At 36.1% G+C, this 14,579-nt stretch overlaps 1 protein-coding gene across 1 annotated transcript in view; it reads right to left on the bottom strand.

Moving 5' to 3' along the window:
• The window catches only part of Xk (X-linked Kx blood group), an 85,766-nt gene that overhangs the window by 69,423 nt on the left and 1,764 nt on the right, over nt 1-14,579 (bottom strand). Inside the window, exon 2 of the mRNA XM_004645913.2 lies at nt 8,113-8,375. Within this exon, the coding sequence (XP_004645970.1) occupies nt 8,113-8,375 (263 nt within the window). The remainder of the gene's footprint in view (nt 1-8,112; nt 8,376-14,579) is intronic.

The following is a 14,579-nucleotide window of genomic DNA, read 5'->3' as shown; positions in this document are numbered from 1 at the left end:
TAACAAGTGCAGAGGACACTAACACAGAAAAAATTGGAAATCACACAGCTGAAAGTAATGAATCAACCGCTTCTGAAATAAAACAGCTGCAGAAAGATATAGAAGACCTCAGATTGGAAATGACAAATATGAGCTGAAAACTATTAACATGACCACATAGCAGTTCGCAATGAAATAGAAAATGAAAACTAAATTTTCTAATACTGACACTATTCCACAGGTAATTTGAGAAGCATTACACTACTCAATAAATAAGATGGAACTTTCAGAAGATTATGAACCTAGAATGAATTTATGGTGGGAATAATAAATTTAATTACCTATAGTGGATGAACGATTACTAAAAAAGAGGGAAGTGGGTCAGATATGGGACAGGTCAACAGTGAGGACTGTGACAAATCAGAGGCCCAGTCTTAAGGAAACAGAAGTTATCCTTGTTTATTGACTGTAAACATGTGTATACTCATTTTAATTTTTTAAGAAAGTAGAGATATCAAGAATTTCAAATAAAATGTTCTTGATTTTTAACTGCTGGCCATTTATTTTCTTTAAAGATGTCTGTTTAGGCCCGGTAAGCCTATCTGCTGTGCAGATTCAGTAATAAGTTTCCATATTGTAATGTGTAGGTTAGGAAATGATATAATCGAGGTTAGTAGAAGGACTCATTTTTCTTCTTTCTTTCTTTCTTTCTTTTTTTTTTTTTTCTGGTAACAGGTATTGAACTCAAGACCTTGAGTTTTCCAGGCAGGTGCTTAAGCCACTAAAATGTATCCCTGGTCCCAGGCCTCATTATTCTTGAATCTAATTTTTGGGCCTCAAAGGCCCTTTGTAAAGAGGCTATCTCACTTTGGCCACACCTTGACAAAAACTGACACTGGAGTGATCACAGACCTGGTTGTGAACCTCTCCTTTCTCACTTGGTAGGATTTGCTCTCTCAACAGAGTACTGGTCACTAATGGTGCCCTCTTCATAGGGTCCAAGCTAGAGGAAATTCTTCCTCAAGATCTCCCTTTCCTGCCTTTCAGAGAGACACAAAAGGCCTAAACTTGGGTGGGCTCATGCATCACCAATGGCAGCAATTATCATTCTACCCTCTCCCTTTCGCATACAGGTTCCTTATGGATGTCAAAGGGACATCTGTCAGGGTGCTGGATCAAGCTGATGATATACTGGTTGTGGCCCACATCTTTCATAAGAAACCCACAAGCACAGCTGAGCACAATGCAGAAAGGAACTGCAAAGTCCCTGCTGGTCTTTTCAGCCCCTGAACTTTCCAAAGTGCTTGCCTGAAGGGATGCATTCAACTTCAGCCTTCAAACTACTCTGAACACCAAACAGAACCTAAGAGAGCCCAGAAAACCTGGCTCCACACAGTGACCACTAGTGTCAACTACACACAGACTACAAAGAACTGCTCACCTGATAAAGTTAACCCATCTATTGAGCCTTCTCGTGCTGTGAATGAATTATTCTGCAATGCAGTGCTGGGAAGAATCCAGAGGGCTATAGTTTGGAGTACAATAAGCCATAGTCATTAGGGATACAAACAGATTTCAAATATCAGAAAGTTATTTAACCAAATCAATATCTGAGTATTAAAAACTAACTCTCTGGCACAGCTTTTCCTGGATACTGAAATGGAAAAACCCAGGCCCTGTCATGAACATCCTTCACAGCAGAGAGGAGATGATGTTGTGCCTGCCATATAATCAACTGAAGATGGTCTTCTATCTACAGTCTTATAAGGAGAGCCCTGATTGATACTTCAATGAGTGGAAGAGGAAAAGATGAAGTGCTCCAAGGCTCTACAAAGAGTCATAACTCGGCAATGAACTGTCTATGAAAACATGGTTCAGTGGGAATTGTGTGACCAGAATGGTTTCTTAGATTTCTGCAAACACATCTTCCAAAGAGCAGTAGCCCAACCTAATCTTACTCCCTTTGTTCTTGGGACACTCCTGTAAATTAGACAAAGGCTAAACCAGGTCCTTCTGTTTCCACAGAGGTAGAGAGAGCATGTAGTGAATTCCCTAATAGTCATTTTGTAACATCCAGATGAAAAGAATCAGCCTGATTCTGGGTATACAAGTTCCACCTAAGGATTGTGCATAAAGAGGTAAACTGAATGGTAATATGTGACACCAGGCCTCCAGTTGGACTGGTGGACATCATTGCCATGATCTCTAGGTTTTCAGCTGGACCAGTACAGGACACTGCCATGGCATCCATGCCCTCAGCTGGATTCTTTGGGTCTCTAGTGTGCAGACAGATCTCCTGCATTCTTTTGCATTTGACTCTTTGGGTAAAATAAAATAATCCTATAAATCATGTGTCCTGTATTAAATCTTTTCTATCATAAGCTCTGAGTACAACAGCTGTAAGCAGAGAGGAAACAAGAGTATGACTTAGCTTGTGTCTATCTCCCCGTTTCCCTCCTCTGCATGACACTCTGTCTCTCCCCAAGGTGCTACAGTGGGTGACTGACATAGTCAACGGTCCCAAAACTTAGCAATCATCCAAACACCAGACCTAATTTTCTGACTGCTGATCAGAGCTGGTTTAGAAATGTTTGTGATAAAAAGCTACTAAAATGACAGACAATTATTGAGGAATTTCTATTTAAGTTTAATATTCTAGAAAAAAATTTATTAGTATTATTGAGAAACAAATAACAATGAGACAATTTCAAAACAGGTTAGTAGGACAGTTACAATAATTAATACATTGCATATTGTTGTCCTAGTGGTTATTCATTGTACAAGATGCAGACATGCTATCCTGTCCACAGACACTATTAGAACAAATCTCTTTATTCATTGAATTAAGAGAATGCAGCTGTATATCTATCCTAACTATTTTGAATATACAGATACAAAATGTGCATTCATTTGTATCCCTTTTTTGTTTAGTTTTGTCAGATGGGTATTCCACTGGCATTTAAATATTGTAGGTGCATGAATTAGCAAAATAATCCAATATTATCCAGTAGTCCATAATAGTAGTGGGTTATCTGTAGGACTGGCAATGTCAGAAGTTGTTGACTTGAGCCTTTTACAGCTCAGCATATTAATATGGCTTTACTTTTTATACTTCGTTTTTATACTTTTCTAGTGGATGGTTAAGACCAAGATAAAGCAAGACCTATATAACAAATATTGTAAGTCTCCCTAGTGTAAGAACTCAAAAGAAAAAAAAATAGAAAGGTATAATACAATTAAAAGGAAAGTGAGAATTTAAGAATTAAACAACAAAGAGAGGACAAGGATAAAAGCTAGGAAAAATTATTTTTCCATGGAACATTTTCCTGTGTCCTACCACTCTAGGTCCTCTGATTCTACCCTTACATTGACTGTGAGCCTTGTGAAATCCCTTTGTAAATTGTACATCACAGACAGATATGCTCAATGTTTAAAATAAAACAGTGGCTCAGTGGTCCACCCTCTAATGTTGCAGCAAAACCAGTTTTACCTTCATTTACATATTCATTTCAATATGCCTTGTCAATATTTGTCTGTCTCTTCTTTATATTTTCTGTTAAGCTTAGTTCAACATGTTTCTTTTTCTCCTGTAAGCTACATAGAACCTTTATTTTTTAAGTCTGAATCTGAAAGCAAAATAATACGCCTGCCCTTTCTCCTTGATATTGTCCACCAATATTAATGGGAATCCGTACCTGCAGCTGTTCATATCCAAAACTTGGGAACCACTCCTGACATTTTCGCTGCCTCACCTTCTTCATATGCAATTACTCATCTCAGTCCTTCTGCTTTCACATCCCTAACATCCCTGCCAATCCACTATATTTCAGTTCAAGTCATTATGACTGTCACTTAGCAACTGAGCTCCCTATCTTTCCCCTCACTACTATCCAATTATTTTCCAGAGTCATTAGTTTCCAAAATTAAATCTGATCATGACACTGTGTTGCTTAAAACTTACCAATGCCTTTCCACTGCCTCAGGGGTAAAGCTTGAAATGCTGGGATGATTTTTCCTGCTTTTTCTTTACCTGCCTTCTCCATCTCACATACTAGTTTTCTTTTAAGGTTTTTTTTTGTTTGTTTTGGCAGAACCGGGGATTGAACTCAGACCCTTGCACTTGCCAGCGAAGCGCTTGTTCCACTGAGCCATCTCCCCGGCCCCTCACATACTAGTTTTCAACATATACCTACTTTCTATAATTTTTTGCCTCATCTCTAAGACTGGATTAGATTCCCTCACAGTAGCTGCTTATAGGACTTATTTTAAATAAAATAAACATATGATTGATCATTTATTCCATTTCTGTCTATTCTAAGATGACAGGGGCCAACCCACCTAATACCACTTTATTCTCATATCAGGATGGAATCTGAAACATAGAACATAAAATTGATTGCATCCATGAATGAAATCACACAAATACAACCTCAAATCTTGACTCCTCTGGTAAACTATGATTACAATTTCCCTCCTTAGTAAGATAAAGAGAATATTGCAGGGACACCATGGAAATTAAATTCTATGATGCCTGGCTAGCACAAAGCAAGTATGCATGGAATAATCATTACCACCAACATTAACACTATAATAGAAGCAAGAAGGGCATTGTGAGGTCTAGGCAAGTCAAATTAAAGGCTGCAGGGACATCCCAGAGCAGAACAACCATAGTGTCTTCATCTGAGCTTCCCACCAACATATTCTCCGAGTTTCAGTGACTTGACCAAGTCCCTGCTGAGATCAGACTAACTCATGGAGTCTCAATATGAACAAACTCACCTAATACTAAAGCTCATAGTGGGCCCTGGGAGACAGCTCAGTAGTATAAGCAGTTCAATCCTCAGTATTGCAAAAGAAAGAAAGAAAGAAAGAAAGAAAGAAAGAAAGAAAGAAAGAAAGAAAGAAAGAAAGAAAGCAAGCAAGCAAGCAAGCTAGCTCGCTCATAGATACATTGTCGCTTATTCATTGACTATGAGATAACATTCTAATGTATGATCCATTTATGTAAAATATGAAATATGAAAATCCACAGAAATAGAAAATAGAGAAGTGGTTGCCAGGACCTAGGTGCAAGGAAAATGAGGAAATGGGGACTGACTGCTAATCAGTAATTTATTAGTTTATATCTTTCTGCAGATTTCCTCTTGGTGCAATAAAAATGCACTATAATTAGCTAGTAGTGATGATGGTATGAATGTAAATATACTAAAAGCTACTGAACTGTTTTGTTTTTGGTTTTGCTTTTTGTTTATTTGCAGTACCAGAGATTGAACTCAGGACCTTGCACTTATTCCACTGAGCTATCTCCCCAGCCCCTGAAGTGAATATTTTTGATGATAAAGTATATGTTTTATGTGTTATGTAACAATTTAAAAATTCTCCAGGGGCTGCATAACTGTTTTTACCTTCACTTCCCTCAAGGCAAATTGCCAGTGCCAAATTCATCCATGTTTGCTCAGCAAGCACAGATCCAGAGCACACAGGAGAAGTATAGAGTCCCGGTAAACCATATATTTCATGAGGCCCTAGGTAACTAAAAATCATCAGAGAAGTCTGATGAGGGTCTAAGTCATGGATGGCCATCACTGTATTTCTGGCTTCCCAAGAAACCCAGAAGCTAGATTATTGTATGACTTGTCAGTGATACTCAAAGTACTGGGGAGATTTCTGGGAGTTATATTTATCAATAAAAGCAGAAAGACAATTTCCCTTCCATCTTAAGTCTTTATTCCTGCCTTGAATGCAGTTATGATGGTTGAGACTGAAGTGGAAATCCAAGCAAAACACCAATAAATTTTCAGGTATATCAAGGCTGGCACTATTGAAACAGTGCCTGCAACTGCCTACTTCTGGTTTTTTTAAGTTAATGAAATAAACTTCAGGTTGTATAATCCTGTCATCAGTGGTTTGCCCCATGCATCAAATACATTCCTAACTATAAAATAGACCCTTCCAACATTTGCCTCTTTAACACTCCCTAATCCAGTGATGGTGAACCTTTTAGAGTATTTAATGATACAAACAGCCTGCTGTGGCACATGTGCCATAGGTTCATCACCACTGCCCTAGTCCATATTCCACTTACAAGAGTTTTTCCCTACAGGTGAGAGATTTTTTCCTCAGATACATTAAGGGGCAAACTGGGTATGGACAAAATCTGCATAAATAGCTGCCATATCTCTAACAAAATAATCCCCACTTTGTTTTTGCCTGCCTATTTAATTTATCATTTGACTCACAAGACTTATTTCTCCAAGTTATTGGAGAAATCTCAGATACCACTTTTGATACTGACATTTTGTAAGACAACTTTTATCTTTATGAATGGAATTCTGTCTAAAAAAACTACAATGGTTGGCAAACTTTCAGTGCAAGGAGTAAGAGAATAAATATTTCAGGCTTTGTGACCTTTATGTTATCTGCTGCAATCCTGCCATTATGGCCCCCAAACAGTCACAGGCAATATGTGAATAAAAAGGTATGGCTGTGTTATAGTAAAACTTTATTTACAAAAAACAGCCATCTCTAAATGAAGCCCAGAAGGCATTCTTCACTATCAAAAACTTGAGAAAGATGTATCTAGTTATAAAAATCAAACAGGCTATCACTTCCTTTACTTCATTACTGTGTCTCTGACACTTGGAAAAGCAACAAACTGGGAAATGTACATAAACTGGAGCTAGAGTAGACTTACCTAGGCCAGTACCCTTTTCTATTATAAGTCCTTAAAGAATAAAGGTGTTACGGTAATTTTCATATGTTGTCTACCAGAGGTTGTGGGAGGTGCTTTCATATAAATATTAATCTACTAAGGTTCAAGAACTCTACTTAAACTCTAATATTTTAAGAATTAGAGGTAACCTAGAGAAGGGAGACGATTCAGATATGCAAGTGTCATGTGATCCTACCCTGATTTAAAACATTTTACCATGCAGTTTAAACTACAGATAGATGAACATAAAAACCATGGAGTTATTTAAGAGTATTTTTAAGTGTCCTTTTTTCAACTGTTTCTCCTTCTTCTCCTCTTAATTTCTTATATATTTCTTTTTTCTTTCTTCCAATTTTGCATGCATATATCTGGTAATATGAATAACTGTTTGGAAGGGGTGGAACTAGGCACTTGCCAGAGTGCCTGGTTTTCCCTTATATATAGTCTTAATATTGGGAATAGTTATTATCTTTCATAGTTGAAGTCTTTTCACCTATGTCCAATGCAAAAGGAAGTTTTTATGGAAAAATGGATTAACCAAACTCTGCTCTCAATTTGACAACATGAGAACAGCTCAAAGGTTAGAAAGTTGTGTTCACTTAAAAATGAAATATTCTAATATATCTATTAGAGCTTTAATTAGGCAGAATCGTGAGCTTGCTACATCATTCACTACAAAGTTCTTATAATCAACTGTCTCAGCTATTTTAGAACTATCACTCAAAGAGATAGGTGAAATCCCAAGTCCACCAGCCTTTTGCAGCTGTAGTTTCAGCTGCAAATTGCCTGTTCTAAAAATGGCCACAGTGGAATTTTTGGTCCTAAACATCCACAATTCTACATCCCCCAGTAAGAGTTAGAGCTTACCTCCCTTCAGTTTCCTTGAATTAGAGCAGGACTTTGTGACTACATCACCAAAAAGAAGGCAAGAGAAGTAATGATCCATAACCCTCAAGGTTGGATCACAAAAGGCCATATGCTCTTCATCTGGCATTCTCCTGCTCTGAAGAAATTCACCCTTGGAAGTAGTCACGATTCTGTAAGGAAATTCAAACTACTCCACATAGAAAACAAATGGAGAACTGAGATTCCCCCAAACAGCCAGCATCAAGACATCACTGCAACGAACCATGTGAGTCACTGAGCCTTGAGGTATTCTAGCCCTACAACTTTAAGCCACCTCAGCTGATTCACAGTAGAATATAGCTGAACTTTCCTTTTTGGGCCCTGCACAAAATGCAGATTCATAAGCAACATGAATGATATAATTTTAACTCAGTAAAATATGAGCTTAGTAATTGGGATACAGACCTCAGATGGAATGCACATATGGATACATCTCATTTGAAACAAAATAAACTGTATGTTTTACTCCACATTTTAAGGCCGAAAAATGCAAACAAAAATAAAAATATACATACCTCTGCCCAAAGTGACTTGTTGCTGCAAGACACTTATATACAGCTGCAGGGTCATTTGGGGGGCCGAGCCCAGGAAAGCCTGGATTACCGATGCCCGGCTGAATGCAGACCGGTGGGTGATTAGCTTGCCTTCTGCCTGGCCCACCTCCTTCTCGATCTCCTCTGATAGGCCATTTTTTGGTATCTGCCGCTTCTTAGTGATGCTGACGTAAGGTTCTTCATCATGGTTTGACTGACAGTAGATGTACAAGGCCTCAAAACACCTGAAAAAATCAGCAAGTCATAATTATTAGAGGTAGGCAGGATTCTCCCTTTTCTGAGTCATCTTGCTTCTATTAAGCCTGACTCTCAAAGCCTTGACTTGGGTATTCTGGACTGGAGTCATCCCTCTATGTCATTCATGCCAAGGATGAGTTCTAAGTTCTTGGTCTTCACACTTTCCATCACACAGATGAGAACTGGGTGCAAATCAAAAAGGTGACACTAAAGGCAAATATATTGACAATCCTAGTTAAACCAGGAGGTGTGGTTGGGAGATTTCCCAGCACAGAGCAGCCTGTCATTTGGCATTACATTGGAAGACCATAACATATTACCTATTTCATTGTCCTCATAAGCTTTTATGAGGCAGAGCTAAAGTTAGTTATGCCCAAATACCTTACAAATACATCTTATTTATGGATTTCTAAACCTCTTCTAGGGATAGAGCCTTAACGTCCATAAGAGAGAGTATCTGGCCTCTAAATTGGTATTTTCTCTCTAAGTAATGATATGGATACTGAATGAGAAAGGGTACTAATGCCTGTGATTTACTTTGAAGTAACGCACACACACACACACACACACACACACACACACAGATTGATGGATATGCATGTAAAAAATGTCAATTATGCAATATAGATGTAGGGTACTTGGGCATTCACTGTAGAATTCTTTCAAATTGTCTTTTGTATAGCCAAAATTTTTCCTAATGAAAGGCTAGAAACAAAATAAGTTTTCTGAAGGTATAAGAAAAGTACTTACAAATTCAATTGAAAAATTATTGAAGGTTTTTTTTCTCTGAAACACAAACTTTCATAACAACCTTATAATGATGCTAACCTTATAACACTGCTAACCTTATAATGCTGCTATTATAATGCTGTCATTTCATACGTGGTACTTTACTGAATATTGTTAATTTTAAACTCACAGTGAGGCAACTTTGGCAATGAGATTATACTTATAACTTAAAATAATAAAACAAAACCACACCAATGCAAGAAAAGAAACCTTTTTGGTTAAGTACAAAGTGGACATAATTGTGATTATTATTTGTGTTCATTTGCTCCTGGAAGAAAGAAATCATGCAGTAGTGTGTGTGCAAGTGTGAGGTGGGGTAAGTCCACTACCTTTTGCTTGGTGGACTCAAGAATGATTTAATATACAGTATTTCATGGAAGCATGTAAAACAGCATTGATAAATTTATTCAGCAGAAAATAATATTAATGAAATTCAGGTCAGGAGTTCAAGCACAGTTTGTCCAAAACTCAAATTTGTGGCAAGTACAAGGTCCTGAGTTCAATTCCTAGTACCTCAAATTTGTGACTGAGAACTGAATGATGCCTACCCACTCATATTATTTAACCATAGGTAAGGCCTACATAATAAACAGACAATTGCCTTTATTCTCAAATTTGTGATGAATATTGTTGCACTTAATAGCAAATATTTTGAGGAATACAAGGACATTTTAGTTAATAAAATATTTTCTCACATATTATCTCGAAAGTCCACTGCAATAATTTGAATAACATTACCTGTAATAAGAAAATTATGGAACTATTCTAAAGTCCCTTTAAGTCAGTGAAACAACAACTAAATAAATCTACTGTGCTCAAACAATGAAATATGCACTCCTGAAATTTATGCTTAGAAGTACATCTTCTATTATAAAAATACCAACTCAGTGATAGAACACCTGCATAGCATGTATGAGGTCCTGAATTCAATCCTCAACACCAAAAATAAACTAAAAATATTTTTCACCATATTTGGTAAATGAAAAAGTAAGTTACAATAGCATATATTAGACATTTCCAAGTAGCAGTCTTCTTGCCCTCTTTTTTCAATGTTCTACAAAATAAAAAAAGGAAATTTTTATACACAAACAATATATGTCCCAAGACAACTCTTCTTCATTCAGTGTAGCTCAAGAAAGACAAAAGCTAGACATATCTGAGAGGAAATCCCTTATTGTTGTGAAAAAAATCACACATGCATGAGTGCGTGTGCGTGCACACACACACACACACACACACACATGCACACAAATACAAACAACAGAATATCTGAGCTGCTGTTACCAGCTAAGGACAGCCAAGTATATAATAGGAAATCTGTAAGCCAGTTGTCAAGCTTGACCAGACTCAGAGATAAATATATTACACAAATCAGTAAACATTGAACATCATGGCTCATTTTCCCTGAGTTTACAAACATATCATCACAAAATATTAGCAAGGATATACAACAAAAATATTAAGAATTATTCCCTTTAGGTAGTTAAACCAGAGGTTTTATTTTCTTCACTGGGTATTTCTGTTTTCTCCTTTACTGTCATTTCAACAACAGCGAAAAAATGCTTTACTGACATAAAACCAAGCTCTAAGCTTTCAAATACCAAAACAAGCAAATAAATGAAATACTAGTTCATGCTAAGAATTGAATTAATGAAACAAGAATTTGGAAAAGAATGCAATTGTCTTGATGTTGAGGAGGGAACTGTACGAACTGTGTGAGACTAGAAGCATTCATAAAATCGTAAACAACAACAAAAAATGAAACTTCACTGACAAGTAAATGGAAATGAAAAAAAGACCCTGGAATGAACCTAATTGCATAGCTGCCTCTAAAACTTAAGTGAACTTTCTTACAATCTATTGTTTTCCTACATACCATACTTGCCTTAGCAGTTTGATATGTAGTAAAGGTTTAATAAATCTGTGAATAACCCCAAGACTTCCCACCAGCACTGGTAAGAAAAGAAGCAAATTAGTACCATATATTTGAAATTATGTAAAACATATATAACTACTTCAGATCTGTTTTGAGGCATCTGTTTTCTTATAGTTTTGTTTGCAAGGCTGTCTAAATAAAGCAACAAAAGCCAGGCGTGATGGCATGTAATCCCAGAACTCGGGAGGCTGGGGCAGGAGGATCACTGCAATTTTGAGACCAGCCTGGACTACAAAGTGAGCTCGCAGCCAGCCTAAACTGCATAGCAAGACTCTGTCTCAGAAAAACCAAAACTAAATACTAAATAAAGCAGTAAACAAATTTTCATGAAAATTTTTCAAGGTGTGGGCTGGGGATACAGCTCAGTGGCAGAATGCATAGCATATACAAAAGCCTGGTTTCCATCCCCAGCACCAAGAAGAAAAGGAGAGTAGAGGGGAGAGAAGAAAAAGGAGAGAAGAGACCAAGATGAAATGAGCCCAGAGGAGACCAGAAGGAAAAAAGAAAAACCTAAGAAAGCATGCAGACCAGGAGTGAAAAAAATTTTTGCATTTACAGAAAGTAAATAGTTTAGCCTTTATATACCATGTTCTGTTACAATTTCCCAACACTGCCTTTATAGTACTAAAGCAGTTATAATCTCTAAATGAATCACTATTATTGTGTTTCAATAAAATTTTATTTATAAAAACAAGCAGTTGGGCTATTTAGTGAATAGATTACAGTTCTCCGACCTCTGTTATAGATACTCAGTAGTAGTTTGACATGTTTTTTTTTTACTTTATCTTATTTGCAAGTATCATTCTCCCATTTTCAAGCATAATTTTAAAACTTTGTTTCTTAATTATAACCATGTATGTTAGTATAGGCATAAATAACCTGTGATATTAGAGACCCTAATAAAAATACTTTTTCCAAAGAAATTCTATGATTTCCTATAAACTATGTTATCTTCATATGACACTCATGCTCTAGGAGGCTACAAAAAAACAAAATTGGATAAAAAGCAAGAGCTTTGAGACCTTTGAAAAGCCACTTTCTTAATCTCTCTAAGCCTCAATTCCAGGACTGTAAAAATAAGATAATAAGAGCTCACAGAGTTTTTACAGTGGATGGAACTAAACACTACGTAAAAGCACTTTGAAATTAAATAAAGGCTCTCTATACTATTTTATTTTAAATTGCCTTGAAAGTTCACTATGGAGAAAAATACTATTGTGCATAACTTTGCAATTGTGTATAAAGACTTTTGGAAATTCTTAGCCTGTATTTTAAAAATCCAGATTTTTCACACATTTTCCCTTAATACTAGTATTAAAAATAAAGGGAATTCCTGGACTTGTACCCAAATTTGTATGTTCTTTTTCTCAAATAATTTATGAAAATTAACATTAATTATATAAGAATGATAAACAGAACAATTTAAATTTTTGATGAGAAATATTCATCCTCCTCCGATGTTCCAGGACATTTATTATAATTCAAAATAAGATTTTCCTTAAAATTACAATAAAATAAATTCAAGGCTTTAGCCAAAGTTCGTATTCAAAGTCAGCCTTATGTGGAAACGATCATACAACCTAGTCACAGACTTAAATATAAAACTGAACATATATAAGATATAAATAAAAAAGATATAAACGAAACAAGATGCTCTCCATATATTTCACTAAAAGAAAGAAGAAACAGAGACAAGGTAATTGCAGTTAGTCGTGCTTAGTCCATAATGATTAGTATAATGTATTGCAATGTTTTAGTATTTTTTGGTTTGGTTTTTGAGGTACTGGGAATAGAACTCAGGCTTCTGGCATACTAGGCAAGTACTCCACCACCAAGCTTAATCTCTAGCTCTACAATGCAATTTAACTGGGCCATAATCCTGGGTGAACTCAAAAGTAATGATCTTTGTACAAAGCATACATATTTGGGTGGTACTCACCCAAGGTTAAATGCAGCTAAACTATCCCCAAACATTACCAAAACGAATGATAAGGGGTAAAACCTCCTTTCTGTCTTTTGGGGAAAATCATTGTGATCTTTGGTAAAACAGATGTCTTAGACTTCAAATAAAATCTATCAGCAAAAAGAAATTCCAGTAAGATATCATATCATACTAATATACAAGAAGAAATTGCTTTACATTTTATCTAGAAGGTAAGAGACTTGGAACCATATTTTGTGTATCTCAGCTCTAAAATTATGCATCTTTGGCAGTGGAAAGAGGCTGCCTGTATTTTTTTAATCTTTATTAAGAAGACACTGACCTGCTCAAAATTTTCTGGAAGTAGAACTTTTTTATAGTGTTGAAAATTTTACACAACTGAAAAGTTATCTCTTGAAATCGCAAAATGTTTACTTTTCCTAATAAAATCAGTATTTTATTGTAAAAACTAAAAATATAGAAATGAGAAAAATTATACTCTTCTGTTTTTCAGAAGAATAGTAAAGTCATATCCCGCCATCCAGAAGTTACTGCTCTTAACCACTTAGTATATTTCCTTGAACTCAGGTTTATATTTCTCATCCTATTTTTATACATATCATGTAATTAGATTTATGTTGGGTTACTCTTAAAGTTTAAAAACATTTTAAATGTCAACAATGGTAGGGTATTCTCATTTACTAGTATGGCTATTTAGGTTATATTTGATTTTTAAATTTTGCCAAAATAACCAAAAGTTTTTCTTCAGACAGAACTGAAAAACTACACTATGTACTCCACTGCTTTGTTTCACAGATAATAAGGAACATACATAATCCAATTCCATTTTTCAAGAAGCCTTGGAAATGTGACCTGGAGCCTTATTTTTCTCTTCTATGAGATGGGTATAAGGGCTGTAAGTGTAGCATAGTGGTACAATACTAGCTTAGCAGGTGTAAGGGCCTAGGTTCAATCCTTAGCATGCAAAGAAATAAATAATAAATGATGAGGGAAGAGAATAACAAGTTGGGGCTCAGCCTGGGCAACTTAGCAACTTAGTGAGATTCTGTCTCAAAATTAAAAAAAAATATTTAAAAAGGGAAGAGGATATCACTCAGTGCAAAGGCCCTGAGTTCAATCTCCAGTACTTGACATAAAATGAAATAAAATAAAATACAGAGCTAGGGACTTGGTTGACTGGCCATGTTCGCTTAGCATTGGAGAAGCAGTGGATTTGATCCTCAGTACTGTAATAATAAATGTGGGGACAATTACACTTACTTTGTATGGGGAATCAACCTGAACTGAGGCTTATAGGTTAACTGGCAAACCAAGTACCACACGATGCTTTTGAGAAATGCTAGCTTCCCACATCTCTTCACTTAAACATGAGTGTGAGAAGCAATAGATGCTCTTCTCAGTCAGATCACATTTATTTTACTAAGAACAACATCGGGATCATAGGTCTTGCTTGGCTAGAGGAACACTCTCTTAACTAAATGGCTCTAAGTTATAAGGCTTTATAAAGTCAGTCTCTCTCTCTCT

The sequence above is a fragment of the Octodon degus genome, unplaced genomic scaffold (assembly GCF_000260255.1).
Source record: "Octodon degus isolate 3935 unplaced genomic scaffold, OctDeg1.0 scaffold00243, whole genome shotgun sequence".
NCBI lineage: Eukaryota > Metazoa > Chordata > Mammalia > Rodentia > Octodontidae > Octodon > Octodon degus.
Note: the sequence above shows the minus strand (reverse complement) of the source record. Positions and strands in the feature narration are given on the sequence as shown.